General features: G+C 35.8%; 1 protein-coding gene across 7 annotated transcripts in view; it reads right to left on the minus strand.

The window, feature by feature from the left end:
- The window catches only part of LCORL (ligand dependent nuclear receptor corepressor like), an 80,578-nt gene that overhangs the window by 20,833 nt on the left and 43,520 nt on the right, over positions 1-16,225 (minus strand). For 4 of the 7 annotated variants that reach the window (XM_041458539.1, XM_041458152.1, XM_041458239.1 and 1 more), the window contains one exon: positions 8,893-8,983. In XM_041458539.1, coding sequence (XP_041314473.1) covers positions 8,893-8,983 — 91 coding nt within the window. Of the gene's footprint in view, positions 1-3,211; positions 7,477-8,892; positions 8,984-16,225 lie in introns of those variants that run through there. The other 3 variants (XR_005954393.1, XM_041458409.1, XM_041458619.1) reach the window with 3 other exon arrangements.

The following is a 16,225-nucleotide window of genomic DNA, read 5'->3' on the forward strand; positions in this document are numbered from 1 at the left end:
CTTCTTGAACCTAACTGTAATTATAACAATGTTAACTTTCTGGTATTTCAAACTATCTTAACTATTAATGAAAGAAAACCTCACCAAAAACCTGGCAAGCTTGGTATTACTCTCATTTCGCTAAGTGGGGCACAGAGAAGGTAAATGAGTGAGGTTCAAGGTTGTGGCAGAGGAAAAGAATGGATCCATCTCTCTTGAATCCCACTCTTTGATATTAAATACTCAAGTGTACTGAGTGCTCTTCAGGTTACACTTAAAGATATTTCTAAAGACATTTTTATTTCTATATTTAAAGAACACTTAACAAGCTAACAGAAAATGGAAAAATAGCCTAGCAGTCTTTGCAGGTAAAATTTTCCCTTTCAATTTAAAAAAAAAAATTGCAGTGGTGCATCACAAGCTCTTAATTTGCAATACATTAAACACACATGTGTGTGCACACACACAAAGATTCCTTAAACAGAAAAAAAGATAATCACCACTGGAATAAGTAATTTCTGAGATAAAAGCTAATATCCTTTAAATATCCTTAAAACAGGGTAGGCCTATGTCAAAGAACTGCTGAGCAGTTGTTCTCAAATGTATTAACTAAAAAAAAACCTTATAAAATACTACTTTAACTATTTAATCAATTTCTTATAAATTATTAAAACTAATGTCACTACTTACCTAATCAATCATTTATACTGAAAAGCTGAACATTTTCCATGGTAGAAATTAATACAGGTATTTCTTCAATTAAATACAAAATCCTTTTGCTGGATAGCAACTATCAAAGATAGTTAACACCTAGTTCAAATGTTTTACTGAAACCAATTGCATGAGCATAAAATGTTGGAAGAATTCTGTTTTAGAAAAGTATGTATAGTTTAAACATATCACCAAACTCTGAACATGACACTAACTTTGTTCCCTGCTATATCCCCTGTAATTTTTTTGTATTTAAGCCTATACTTCAAAAATTTTTCATTTTGATTTTTTTTTAAAAACTATACTGATCAATGAACAAACATATTTAAAATTTAATGTGCTGTATTTAAATATACCTATTCATTAAATCATACCCAAAATTATAAGCATCAATAATAACTTTTAGCTTCAAGTTTCTTATTGGAAGTTATTACATGCAAGCTTGTATTTTTATTGTCCTAGACAGATTTTAAAGTTAAGTGCTTAAAACCAGCCAACTGTGCATAATAATTCTTCATGGTTTTTTCCTTTTCCTGTAATATTCAGTATGAAATGGTATACATTCAAAATCAGGCATCTAGATTATACTAACTCATAAAGGCATAAGATAATTGTGATGGTATTAGTTGAAGCTGTGATAATATTTAATATGAAATGATTAAGTCTTAAAAATAAAAAAACCAAAACCTCTTTGCAGTTGCAATCTAAATTAAAACCTGCATTATTCAAGGGAATGTCAGTGTCAGGATTTGACTCTTTTTGAAATGCCACTACACTAAGAAAAGTCTGATATTCCAACAAATTCAGGAGTCACAAGGTATCAAAATCACACTTGTAAAAAGAAAGCTTATTCTAATAGTACAATTAAGGATAAAAAGTAATTGCCCTCCCCACCACCATAATTTTAATTAATGTTTTGAAAGGCCAGATTAAAAAAATCAACATGCTGCTAGGCCTTCATCTTCCATATTCTGTTTGTAAACCAGAGTAAATTCATTAAGTACTAATTCGCTAAAAAGATAGCTAAAGCACAATCTTTTTTTAGACTGAATTTTTAAACTAGCACCTTTCTATCTGTCTAGACTTGCAAGGTGTGTCTATAGCTTCACTGGAGAGCTTTAGTATCTGTATCTGTAACTGTTCACTGGTGGAATAAACTTCTGGAGCCTTACAACTTTCTCAACAGGAGCGACAAAATGATCCATAGGCCTCAAAACTGTTTTGATTTGCTATGCAGAGATCAATTTGTTGTATAAAGCAATATCTTGATTATCACACACATTCTTCTAAAACAATTTCCCTGATTATCCACCCTTGTGAGACATCTATAATCTGCCTTCCCTTAACGTGAGTTAGTTTCTAAAGCTGACAGACAAGAGACAACTTTCCTTTATTCTACTGCGATAGTACCACAGTCCAAACGATCTCCTGAGTTTGTACGCACACATGGAGCCCTTACTCAGCCACCACTTGGGAGCAGAGCTTACTACACAAACAAATTCAAGCATTAAAGCAACACTTTTTCCTTGAAGTGTCTCCCTGTAGAGATGTCAGTATGTTTAAACATACTCATTTTTCAAAACAACTATGGAATTATACTTCAGTTTCCTGTAATACCTTCCTATAGCTCTTTAAATTTGTGTTGTCACACTGCAGTTTAGCCTATCCTCAGGATAGAAGACCTAAGCGAGAATTTCATAGAAGGAAGACCTATCACTTTGACAAACTGCACACTTCCTGCAAACCACACACAGAGAGATGGCTGGAGAGAGTGGGCAGGAAACTGAGGGGTGGAGGGGTGAGAGGATCAAAATGCACTGCTACCCTGGCACCTTCTGGATTGCTCCAGACCAAGGTTAAGCATGGAATGATTATTTCCCTTCTGGCACATAGGGGCAGTTAATAACACAGCGTGCGGATTGCCTAGAGTCCAAAAATGGCACAAAGGCAACAATGTGATAAGGTTAAGTCCCAGACTTTCAGTGTATTAATTTACATATAAAGAAGTAAAACTTGGCCTCCTCCACAAAAACTGTCAGGGAAGAGCTCTATCAGAGGACTCCCAAAAGGGTCCTTCCCCTGTCGTCTCAGCCAGAGAGATCGATCACTCTAGCAAGAACTGTACAGACTGGGAACAGGAACAAAACTGGAACAGAACAGGTTTCAAGTACTCATACAAACAGAATGGAACTACTATAGAAATACAAATCTGTCTTACAGACATGTTCCTTTTCTGACTTTATTAAGTAAATAAATACCTCAAAAAAGCTATATACTATTTGTAATTTTAGCTGCTAACTAAAAGGGGGTGTTAGAAAATTAATTTTCTGATTTTGTTCTCATTAGTAATTAATCAATTCTGAGAAAAGAAAACATCCTTCTTTAAAGCTACTATTTCTGATAAAATTCTCATAGCACATTAGTCATTCTGAGTTTAATTTATACAGTTCTTGGTCTTATGCCACTGCTAATCAACTTGTGCCTCAAGAATAAGTCAAATAAGTCAGTGTACAGGTTTTTGTTTCTTTCTTTTTTTTTACTGAATGAGCAAATCAATCACACATCAGTGTTGTAAATTTATGTGCAAAAGCATTGAAGTGCTTTACTACAAATTACAACGTAGAAACACGTTAACTAAACAATTAAATTCATACAATCAGATTTAGGAATATAACAACACAAAGAAGAAACAGAATTACAGTACATTTACAACACAAGACAAATACATGGAATTCATTAGAAAATATTGTAATAAATAATTCATGAATTATAGTGCAATTGATTTATGCATAAATATAACTAATTGCCTAAAAATCAGTTGTTAACAAAAATCTGTCAAAAATCAAGGCAGCCACAGAGTTTTACTAAATTACTGCGACAATGGAAATACTGCAATTAAAAAACAAATACAAGTATTTGTACTGTAAACAACTAAAAAAATCAGTCTCACTAAAGTTAATATACAATTTAATATAAAATTGTCATTAGCTACCAGAAATGGTTTAAACAACTTTACTGAGCAGTAGTTCTAAAAACAGAGGCACTGTTTTTTAATATAAAATACTTGAGAAACATTCAAATAAGTAGAAAGCATGTAGGGCTTGCTTTCGCCTTCATTTAAAATTCTGCTGAAACAGGAATTTTCAGAAATTGTCAATTACTAAGTAGTGACTGGTAACTGATTTTATAAAACAGTTCAAAATGTATAATTTAAATGACATTAATGAAATACATAGGGGTTGGGGGAGGAGAATTTACACATTTCCCTGCCTTTCCTTAGTTGTGTAATTAAAACATTAGCCTAATAATTAGAAACAAATAATTCTGTTATTTAAACACTTACAGTGAGTATCATCTATAAACTATCAAAAAATATTTTAATTACTATTTCTGACCAAAAAATAAATACAAGTACTAAAATGTTGAAAATTAATTATAATATTACATACAAAACTACTGAGTACTGTTAAGTCAATAGTAAAATGATCCCTGATTTTATGAATCCTGTTAAATTTTTGGTCAGGTCATCTTTTAAATGATATAAAAAGAGTACTGTCACTTGCCTTCAATATAAAGTTCTGACTCAAATTTCTAACAATGTCTGAGGAGTAGAAAACACCAGTATGGTACAAATATTAGGCAATGCATTGTAGCCCCAGATTTTTGCAAGTAAAACTGTATAAAGACAGATGTTGAAACTTTTAATGCAGTTTTTTAGCTGCATTTTTCAGTGGGGTTATATTCACAAATTCATCCTTCTGGCCCTCATAAAATATGGCTTAATTCTTTTAAAATGAAAGATGACCCTGACATCTGCTGTTCTGCGAACTCCTTATCAGGTACAGTTCTGATTAAAACCATAGAATCACAGATTAAGCTGAGTTGGAAGGGACCCACCAGGATCACTGAGTCCAACTCCTGACCCTGCACAGGACACCCCAAGAATCATCATGTGCCTGAGAGATTCATTCTGTAATATGCAAGTAAACCTTAATGACTGAAGAAGATTCAGTATAGATCTGAGAGACCAAAGAACTGAGATATTGGTTGTGCAGTTTCAGAGGACTATTCTGTTTTAAAGTGGATGTTGTCATTTTTCAGTAGTGTTAATAGGTATGGGCTGGATTTTGCCACCAGTATTGCAGTATGCTCTCCCCTGAATTTAACAGCAAGTCTATCTATAAATGAAATTACCTGATGTGGCCCATATGTATCTAATGTCCCAATTAATTTCTACAATTAACCCATACACGTGCAAATTTAAGTGGGGAAAAAAATGTGTGCATGTGCACCATGTGTATAAATGTTGGAGAGTCTTTTTTTATGTCAAATTAGATACATAGAGAAAAAATTACATGTTGAGAGGAAAAGGGCATTGATGTTCAGTAGTGAATGTAGGAAGCAAGCCCCCGTTTATATACAGACATATAATTTTGATATTACATAAAAAAATTAAGTGTGATAAAAAGTCCAATGTGAATACTTTGAAATTCATGTAAAAACTGCAATATGAAGGTAATTGGTCTCCCTTAAATTCTATTAAAAGTTACCTATTTAAAATGAACTGCCTAACATCTAACTACCAAATTTATAAAGAATTTATATTATTGAAAGTTCAAAACAGCTTCACTGTTTCATATTTGTATTTCTATCAAGACCCTGAACTGCAAATTTGGTTATTAGCAAGATGATAATGTAACTTGGTATTCATTTTGATAAACTGAAAATGTTTTGAAATGTCACAGCAGCAAATACATTACAGTTACAGTGAGGTTTTTCAATAGGAGTGTGACACAATCCTTAAATAAATTTTAAGTAGTCATAACATCAACTAACCAGCACTTTTAAACAAAAAAACAAACAAACCCAAACCATTCTCAAGCTCATTCTGTGCACATTATGAACATGCTCTAAGTTGCATTCCAACTTTCTTTTTAAACCTTACAAGTTACCTTAATTGTCAAACTAAAAAGGAAAATTATGTTAAAGTTTAAATTATTTTATGCTCTTAGTATTCCATCTTATTTCATATTTAATAATTCTATAACTACAGTAATTTCTCAGATTTCATAAGTGTACACTTTGTAAACACCAATTTCTTTCTAAACCAACAACAAAATTTCCTTAAAATGATAAAAAAATGCAGTTTATGCCTGCTAAACACACATTTTTGTAATGAAATGCTTTTCTTACTTGTATTGGATATTTAAATAACGAACTTTTTTCTTTCACAGAATGTACTATATCCTACTAATACTTCACAAATCCACTTCCTTGTGAGGAACTATATATTTTTTTAATCCCTTGCAGTGTTTAATCTGAGTTACTTACAATTTATTGCAAGTATTCTGTGAACTATAAAAGTCTGCTAACCCTTGGTTGTGTATTTCCATAATAAGATGGATAATTGAATGGGTAAAGTGGTTCTCCACCAATTAAAAATTATGCTTCACATGACAAATACTTGTTTTCCCAAAACATCTTTATGCTAGTGACTACTAAATAAAACCTGAATCCTTTCACCTATTTATACATGGATTATATTAAATACACACTATCAGAATTAAGTGAGCAACTCTATAATTCTGTCCACAGTGAAAACCCTGAATAAAACTATTTTTCAAAAGGCATGTATGTGGTTTTTGAACTGTATAACTTCATGTCTTCTGTCAGAGTGAGCATATGTATTTCTCACATAGTGTGTGTATACAGACATACATACACACACACAAAACAATTTGCTAACAATTATTCTACACAGGCTTGCTATTATTTTTGCAGCTGCCAGTCCCTGAATCTGTCATATTAAATAAGCCAGTATCTGGTAAACGGAGTTTCTTCTTCGGTGGAGTCTTCAATGTTCCAGATCTTTCTTTTACTTTATATTCTAAAGTGCTGTGAGGTACCCCATAAATTCCTTGTGCTTTGGAAACACTCATTTTCCCACTCATTACCATTGCAATTGCTTCTTCCATTATTTCATGGTCATACTGCCGATAGCGGCCACGTTTTTTCCTTGGTTGCTTATTATCTTTACGATCCAAACTATCTTCTGTATTTTCTGAGGTTCCATCTACTGTCCCATTCTTAGCATTAAGACACAAAGGAGAGAGGTCCCCATGCAGAAAGTAGGAGTCAACACTTGAGTGAGTTACAGGTCCAGAACATTCAATTTTGTTCTGTTTAGGGAGGATATTTTTCAATTTTTGAAGAGCTGATCCTTCTAAGACTGAGGAGGTTTTAGAAACGTGGTACATAACATCCAGAAGACCAGCAGTATCAGACTGTGGTTTGGACACAGAACTTATTCTTAGCTGAGGAATTTTTAATTGTACAGTGGGACTTGAAGTTTCATATTGTAGATTTTCACTTTTTTCTTTAAACTGAGTGACCATTCTCTGTAGAGTTAACTGGTGGAGGTAACTGGAAGCTGTTGGGAATTTTAATTCTGAGGTTTCAAGTAGACTGAGTTTACTTTTTTCTGTGCGCTCTGCTTGAGCTCTTGCCCACAAGGCTACTTTTTGTAGGACTGCACAAGTTTCTTTACTGTCTTTAAATGAATAACTATCATTGAAATCTCGAGTTTTATTTTTAAAAGGTGCAGGCTTTCCTGCTGGTAAGGCTTCTAAGTGGAGAAGTAAAGTTTTTTGAGGTATGCCATAAAGTATGCCTGCTTTATTTATGTCCAGTGCTCCAGACTGAATGTCTTTCAAAGCTTTTGAGAGCAAACCATCTGCAAACTCAGCACTTCTTTCCACATAGTCCTCTCTGTTTCTGTGTAGTCTCCTGGATGGATGGAATGAAACGATGGTAAACTGATGTATGAGAGACTCTCACACAGCTATGGAAGGGAAGGGTCCACTCCTTTATTATACTCCTTGCTTCGGTAACATCACTGCTTCTGATACTTTTTAGCCTTTGAGATGTGGTAGTTAAATGATTATCCTAGCAAAATGTTACAGTTCTGGTAGGACAGTGTGTCAAAAATCATACCGTGGCTTCTACAGCAGCCCTTCCAAGAACTTTATATCCTAGCTCAGTATTTGGTAATACTCTCATGTGCTTGCTATATTCCCTTGTTCACATGCTTGCAGAGCAACACTGTTATAATTTTAATTATACAATTAACGTTCTGTTAAATACCCAAATCCTGAAGGAGTTTTTGTTAGTAGAAACGTGACGTTACCGCTAAACAAGTAATAAAAGAGTCAACCCCCTTATAGAGAATTTGCAGCAATAAGTACATAACTACACACAAACATCCCAGACTTACACAAAACTAGGCTTTCTACAACAAGAAGATAAAGTGCTGTGATTAACAATCAAGTCCATTTTTCGCAAAATAAGACAAAATCTTAAGAACTTCTACTGACTATTTACAGCTCACTAATTACAAAGCCATCCATTTTCAAACTTTTTCATATCAGCAAATTAATAAAATGCACTTTTACATCATTCAACAAATGCTGCTAGTGTAGTCCTTATTTGTAATAAGTTATTTGTAAGACGTACAGGTGACAAAAAAGGTCCTGCTATGGCTAGTGGATGGGAGGATGCCAAGATCATAAAATCCAACAAAAGAAAGCAATTCACTAATTTAGTGGTAGCTTTCAGCAGATGCAATAACGTTTTCCTTGCTGAATAAAGAAATTTAACCATTTGCCACCACACACCATAGTCAGAACCATGATGTAAATATAAGTATGATGACTAAGAGCTCTCTCTCACGCGCTTGCTCTCTCTCTATTAAGGAATATTATTATAGATAATAGTCATTTAACTTGTTCATGTTAGTTGAAGAAGATTTTGCATCTAATTATTAACATGGTCATTTTTGTCCAAAATTGAAGTTCCCTAAATAAATTCTAAAAGAATTATTTAAATTTTCTTCTACTAGTCTCTTACTTCTACTGTGTTATGTAATCAATTTTCATGTAATTTTTAGTAACATGAACTAAAGTTTGGTGATTGTTCTGATAACTTTTCTTTAAACAGAAAAAAAAAAGGAAAAAAGACAAATGAAACATATGATATATACATAGACACACACTTATGAGTGACAAAAATTCTTTTGAAAGCAAAATAGGAACCACATGTGTGTGCCAGTATATACAGGTATGTTATGAACATAAAACCTGGCCAAAGAAGAGAAACCTGGATTGTCTTTTTGATAAGCCAAAGAGAGTCCTAAACATTGCTTACCCAGACACTGAGTTTTCAGAACACAAGGGATCATATTTTGGTTCTTCCAACCTTGCGCTTTTCTTTGTAGAGAGATCTAGCACTCCATCCCCTGCAAAGAACGAGTAGTGATGACAACAGTGGTTTTAAGGAAGATCTCAGAGATTTTGTCAGCAAATGTATTTTCACCTATGGCACAATTTTCTAGCAGCTACTTTATCTTGTAAAATTTCTCACACCTTATTCCATTAACAGTACCAGCCATCAGCAAATGATTTTGTATATTTGATTTGTCACCAAACTTTTATAAATTTGAGAAAAAATAAAAAGTAAACCCATTCAGAAATAACAAAATTTAAAAGAACCTGTATTAACCAAACATGAATGCTTTCCTAAAAATCACATGTCTATATTTCACTTTTTACTTTTAAGGCAACCAAAATAATGCACTTGATATTACAATTATTATTCATATTTACATACCGTAAACAAACACACAATTCTGATGCTGAATTTAAACTTGACATAACTAAATCCTAGGCTTACAGGACAATTCAAGCTAATAAGGATCTCAGGAGGCCCCCAGACCAACCTCCTGCTCAGAGCAGGGTCAGCAATGACACCAGACCAGGTTACTGGATGAGCAGGTACCAGTAATCGGGTAACTTCCCAGTATCCAGTAACTTCCTCGTAACTGGGAAAAGAGCTTGAGCCCAATACAGAGTTCTAACACTTTAACTACACATACTCCTCCTGCTGCCTCCACATATATGCAATAATATTAGAAATTAGAAAAAAAGAAAGACCTAAAGTGGGGTGGGAGTCTGCTCTGTCAAGCCATTGGTAAATGTTAAAATTCAAGCTTTACACTTGGCTGTTAAAGTCTATGAAGTATTAAAAAAGAAAAATATATGTTTTAAAAATCAGTATTTAAAAACATTAATGGTTAAAATAGTCCTTTAAAAATTTTTTCTTTAAAAAAAAAATCAATGACATTTAAATTATAGTTAAATCCCCTAAATATATTTAATTTCATACCTTTCTTCCTTGGTTCTCTGTTTCAAACTTGGGCTGTTTTGTGTGCCTGAGCTCTGCGAATTCAATTTTGAGTTTCAACATGTAGCTCAACATTCAACTCTATAATCACCTTTATACTACCCCTTATTGCATTTACAGTGTCATTTTCATGTTACTGCCTATTATTTCTAAAACATCAATCAATTGCACATATTTTCCCACAGCCTCAGATGCAGAAAATGATTGAAGCATTCAAATGCCAACAGTCAAATAAGAAGTCAAGAAAATTGTTTGGGCAGCTCTCCTTTACACCAATAATGCAAAGAAATAGAGTTCTGTGTAACAATCAAATCCAGATTTTTCGTTTTGGACTGCTTTTTTACTGTCTTCCGCAACTATTTTGTACTATCTGAAGGAGGTCAAAGAGAGAAAAAGTAACATCATAACTCATTAGGGGATGAATATATATAAATATGCCCTTTGTCAAGGGTGCTTCTTTTCACCCAAATACATTCCTTTCAAAATCTTGAAGTTAGAGAAAGAACTAATGCTAATCAACCTTCCTATGCATTGATATTACAGAAGAAAAAGGTAATTAAGAACATTACACGAAAATTCTACATAGACATTTTGGCCTGCCCAGGAATACTCAAGCTCAACCCCAAGTCCCTGAGTCCTGTGGAACAGCTTTCATCTGTTGTGCTCTGTCAGTCACACAAAGTAAATCTCCCTTTCCTAAGTATTTGTGTGCTCCCTTTCACAACAGTTTCTCTATTTTCAGTTGACACTCATAGACATCACAAAAAAGTTTAGAAGACATGAGTGGAAAAGAAACTACTCCAAAGCTGACAACTTATCAAGTAATAGAACCCTAATTGTCTCTCCACCAATTCACAAAAAGAAAAAAAAAAAAAAAAGGCAAATCTAGCAGCTAGCTAGATTTTTAGTAAAAGAAAGAGCACCAACAAATCAACAAAATCTGAAGGCTCCTGTAAGACTCCATAATGAAAACAATTTTCATTCCCAATCCTTCAGAACTGGCTTTGTCAACACCAGGCTAGCAATCAGTTGAAAAATTACTAACAGAACACAATAGTGAATATTCAGCCTCCTGAAACAAAAAATTAGATATGTTTTCAGCCTCTGAAGGATGTGCAGAACTGAAGGAATTTGAGGTTCAAGACAGTTGGTTCTTCCAACACAGCAAATGCAAATTCATTAAGTACATGTCATCTCCCTGAAGACAATGCTTTATGGGAAGATGATAATCAGTAAAGAGAATCATACAAGAAATTTGATATACATGCAAAATACCAGACAGAGTCACTGGACTACAGATATTTTTTTTAGTAACTTCATTTGAATTTTTTAAAAAAGCAAACCAACCAATAAAAAAAACAAAAAAACAAAAAAACCAAAAACACCAAAAAAAACCGCACAAAAAAAACCCCCACCAAAACCAACAATAGACAACACTCACAAAAACCCACCTCAAACTGCTAGGAAAATGAGAGCATTTGCTGTAAAGCTCTAAGACATGAAATCCTACCTAATGAAAGGAATACAGTGTTGAGATGTTCACTTTGGTACATTAGGTACAGGACCAAAATGTTTGCAAAGAGGTATCCTACAGATGGACTATGAATCTTGGAAGCTTGTTACTTGCAAGGTAGGGACAGTCTTCTCTAAACTGAGACAGAACTTTCTATTATTTCTTATAAATCAGTCAAAACAGGTGTTACAGCAAGAATTCTGGACAACTGAATTGTATCAGGAACAGAAAAAGCGCTCTGTAAGGTGGTTTTAATAAAATACATGAAATTACTTCCACTCTTTAGGTGAAGTCATGACTACTATAAAGTGATTCTTCATAAAAAAAGGTATATAACACTGGATAATATAGAAAAATATATCAGATATTTTTCAGGTTTGCTATTCATAGTCTTCTAATGCAGCTATTTCTATGCAAATTAAATTCTTCTTATCCTCAAAGGAATGGCTCAACCTCTGGCCTTTGATTCTCAGCACAAGATCACCAGGTGCACCAATACCAAGATGAAACTAAGTGTGATCAAAGTTCATTTTCAAAATAACCAGTACCACAATCATTTGAAACTCCTCCAGACTAGTGATGTTAGGGACGCAGGGAGGGGAAGGGGAAGCAACAGAAAGCAGGTCAGCCTTGAGTTCCTACAACTAGTATTTCTACATTGATTTATAAACTGATTTTTTTCTGGGTTTCAGGAAATCTCTCATTAGCTATTATGAACTGTCTTATTAGATCAGATAACCCATACTACCCAGTCCTCAGCCTCCAAGGCAGGGGAGCACTCCATTCCCACCATGGAAGAGCACATCAGCCTGGCTACTACCTGCAGCTCTTTTCACTCCTAGCAGCTGCTGTCATGGGCTTAGGGATTTCAGATTTATCCCTGCCTACTCTAGCTTTAGTTTCTGGCCTTGCTTCTGTTAGCTGTGAAATCTAAGGCCTTTGTGAACCCAGTGACACATGACCTCCTGTCACAGCAGTTCTGATGTTTCAGAACAGTTGAACAAAACCTGCCCATTACCTGTTTCTTCCTCTAAGAATCTTCGGAGTCCTACGCAGTTTTATACAGTGAGATTTAGTAAATAACAACTCTCCCTTTACCTTATCCATCCACAGGATAAGGGGTTTTGTAGCAACAAAACAACAGTCTTGTCTTCAGTACTTTTCCTGATGGTGCCTTGCCTTTTGCTGGCCATTTTCTGTGCTTCTGAACACAGAGTTTTCAGGAAACTGTCAGTAGGAACACCAAAGCCTTTTATTAATTCTTAACTAGCGCTCTGAGTAGCCCCTTTTGACTTGAAGTGCTATTTAGTAACATAAAAAACCGCCAGATTAGAAGTATATGGCCATACATGGGGTGATCAGGGCATGGTCCTGGCAGCATCCGTAGGACAGGCCAGGGGCTGCCCTGTGCTGGACACAGGTGGCTGGCTCCCAGACCTGCTGCAGGGCACAGATGAGTCCAGCAGCCACTTGGGCAGAAACTCTGGAGAACTGTATTCAAGAAAGAGGGAAAAGTGCAAGATGGACACAAAACATGGGCACAAAAAGAATGAGAAAATGGCAGAGCTAAGTCCAGCAGCAGAGAGAAACCATTAGGTACAGAGTGTGGGCAGCCCACACCCAATCCCCTTGCACTACAGCAGTGGTGGTGGTCACAAGTGAACCTGGAGTGAAAGCTGAGCCTGGGAAATGAGGGAGGAAAGGCAGTGTTTTAATGACTCTTTTTGTTTCTACTGACTGAATTAATAATGAAAAATTTATATTAATAAGCAATATTCAAATTATTTTACCCAAGCAAAATCTGTTTAGCCCATGATAGCAAGTAGTGGTAAGCAATGACCATGTCCTTATCTCAACTCATAAGCTCTCCTTTCTGCTCTTCCCATTTTCTCCCCTGTGCCATCATGAGAGAAATAAACAAGCAAGCAACTGACAAGGAACTTGGCTGTTAGCCACCATGGCAGTCAGTGAAGAAAAACACCAACTCCCCTCAAAAATGTATCTTTTCAGGGGGACTTCCTCATGCAAAAGTATTAAAACTGTTTCTTGAATATATTTACAGCTCATACAATTTATGTTGGGAACATTCCATGTGCATCCTCAAAATGCACAGTATTTTCACCAATACATAGTCAAGCCAGGATATTAAGAAAAAGAAGTTTTTTTTCAGTAAAGTTTTGACTTCTTTTAATACATTGCCAGCTATCTTTTGATGTCTTCCAGTATATGATGGCTAAATGAAACAAGGGAATTATGAAAATTCTTGCATATTTTGGCTATGTTTACACACTATCAGTGTGTGGTTCTGGATATCTTGGTTCCAGAAAATCCAGAAACAAGAATAAGCTTGTGCAGCTAAACCTGCAGATTACATACTGGTACTGCTTCTACTTCTGACTCTTAAAGTCACTTTGCTTAGAAGCTTGAGAACTTTCAACCCTCCTGTATCTACCAAGTGAAAGAAGCCTCTGCATCAAACTTCGCTGCTGCTAAGAACATTCCTGAAAGAGCTCAGCCCCATGATTACAAAAGGAAATAAGCTGCTGCAGGATATTCCAACACTGTTTCTTACTCACCATTTCATTCTACAAGGATGCTGCTTCTTCATTGGCTTAGTTTAGAGGAAAAGCAGTATTGCAAAAGCACACAGCAACACCCTACTTTCATTAGATGCAGTGCATGGAAAACAGGTTTTGTTTCACATTACAGAATACTCGTTATCAAGGCCTGGACAGTCGTAAGAGTTACATGGATTAGAAAAAGGAGCAAGATACAGGTATTTTTGGAGACAGTTGCTGCTAATCAACTGACAGTGAAATGATGGCCTGATTACCAGCAAGATACACAGCAATGAAAGCACCCTGCTAAATTACCACACTTCCACTTGCAGAGATAAGGAGAGCACGCTCTGGGACTCCACTACCAGTCAGGAGTCAGCTGGACATACATGGATGCCAGTGCTTAAACTCGTACTCAGTACCAAATGCTGCAGTTCCAGAGGTGCAATGGGTTTACCTTGGCCAGTAGCTACACCCCAGCTCAGCCCCTCTACCACTCCCTGTCCTCAAAGGGGGGCAGAAAGAAATAAGATGAAGATCATCAAGATAAATACAGGGAAAACACTTGTCAATTACCATTACAGGCAAAACTGACTTGGGGAAAATGAATTTACTGCAATTTAAAATAGATTTGGGTAATGAGAAAAAGATAAAAATTAAAGCACTTCCCCACCCCTACCTTTTCCCAGGCCCTCAACTTCATTCCTAATCCCTCTATCTTCCCCCATCCCCAGATGGCATCGGGAAGATTGAGAATGGGGGCTAAAGTCAGTGCAATTCTTTACTGCTCCTTCTCAACAGACCCTGCCACAGACCCTTCAGGAAACACCCAGATGCTCCTATGTGGGGTCTTCCACAGGCTGCAACGTGAATAAGTATCTGCTCCAGGCTGCAATGGAACAAATGTTCCACCATGGTCCTTTCCATGTGCTCCATGGAAATACCTACTCTGGTGCCTAGAGCACCTCCCTTCTCCTTTCCCTCACCTCATTGTTCCCAGTGCTGTTTCTGACCCCTCTCTCTGCCTGTCCAGCATTTTTGCACTTTTTTAACCATGCTTTCACAGCAGCGCCATGAGCCCAGCTCCTGTGCCCGTTTCATCCTGGTGCGGGTCCTGTGGCTGAGCCTTGCACAGGGAAGCCACACAAGCTTCTCACAGATGCCACCCTACAGCCCTCCCCAGCTACAAAACCCTTGCCATGTAAGCCCAAAAATCAGGGCTATCAGGTCTGGAAGTGTCAGACCTAAGGATTTTTTGGCTTCAGAGATGGCCTCCAGAGAAAAATAGGAAGCTTTCTTTAACAGAGAATTTCAGTGGCAGAATCTCTTTTCAGCACTGAGCTAGCACTTAGCTTGGATCTGCTCACTGCTTGCAGTAACCTGGAAAATAAAGTTTGCTCCTGCCTCCCAAGCCCAAGAATCACTCTCATAGTAAAGGAGCAAGACTGTCTATTTAACTAGTTAGATCATTCATTTCAAAGATAACTATTGTAAATACAAAGCAGCTGCCTAGGCAGAAAGTGAACCTAAAGAATTTATCCTTGGATTATTATCTGCTTAACAGGATTTGAATTAAAGATGTCAAGTTTGAGGATCCATCAAAGCAATTTGAACTCCCTCCGGTTACTGCCACTTTCATTTGAAAATTGTAACAGGAATAACAAATAGCAAATACTAAAGAGAGTTGCGTGACATTTAAAAAACATTACTAAGAATGGAACCATGGTACAGCTTTTAGAAGTCTCCAGACCAAAGGAAAATACTATGTTAGAGAATTATACATTTCAGAAAATAATCCAGTGAAAAAACCTTCATAATTCCCTACCATAAGTACATGACACTTTATTATATGCAAGCTGTCTTCTGGAAAAGTATAGAACTGAGAGATGGGTGCAATAATAATACACAGCCCCTGACAAAAGCTAATTGAAATAACTTTTTCATGAATCTTTGCAGTTAAAACACAATGCAAATAAAAAGAGCAAGCTGACATTTTTAATCTTGAACTTATTTGTTTGTGTTGCCATCACTACAGTAAAAAGGTAAAATAGCTCAAAACTAACACATTTATGGAAAACAGAAAGCACGATACAACTTCCCTCGTAGGTAAGATGTTCAAGCCACCTTTCCCAACTACAGTCTTATTCCACTATTATTTCTCATTTCAGCATCTCTGAATTTCACAGCAGGATGTTACCTTTAACATCTAAAAAGCACGACAGCAAAA

This window comes from Pyrgilauda ruficollis, unplaced genomic scaffold, assembly GCF_017590135.1.
Source record: "Pyrgilauda ruficollis isolate IOZ18807 unplaced genomic scaffold, ASM1759013v1 scaffold1, whole genome shotgun sequence".
NCBI lineage: Eukaryota > Metazoa > Chordata > Aves > Passeriformes > Passeridae > Pyrgilauda > Pyrgilauda ruficollis.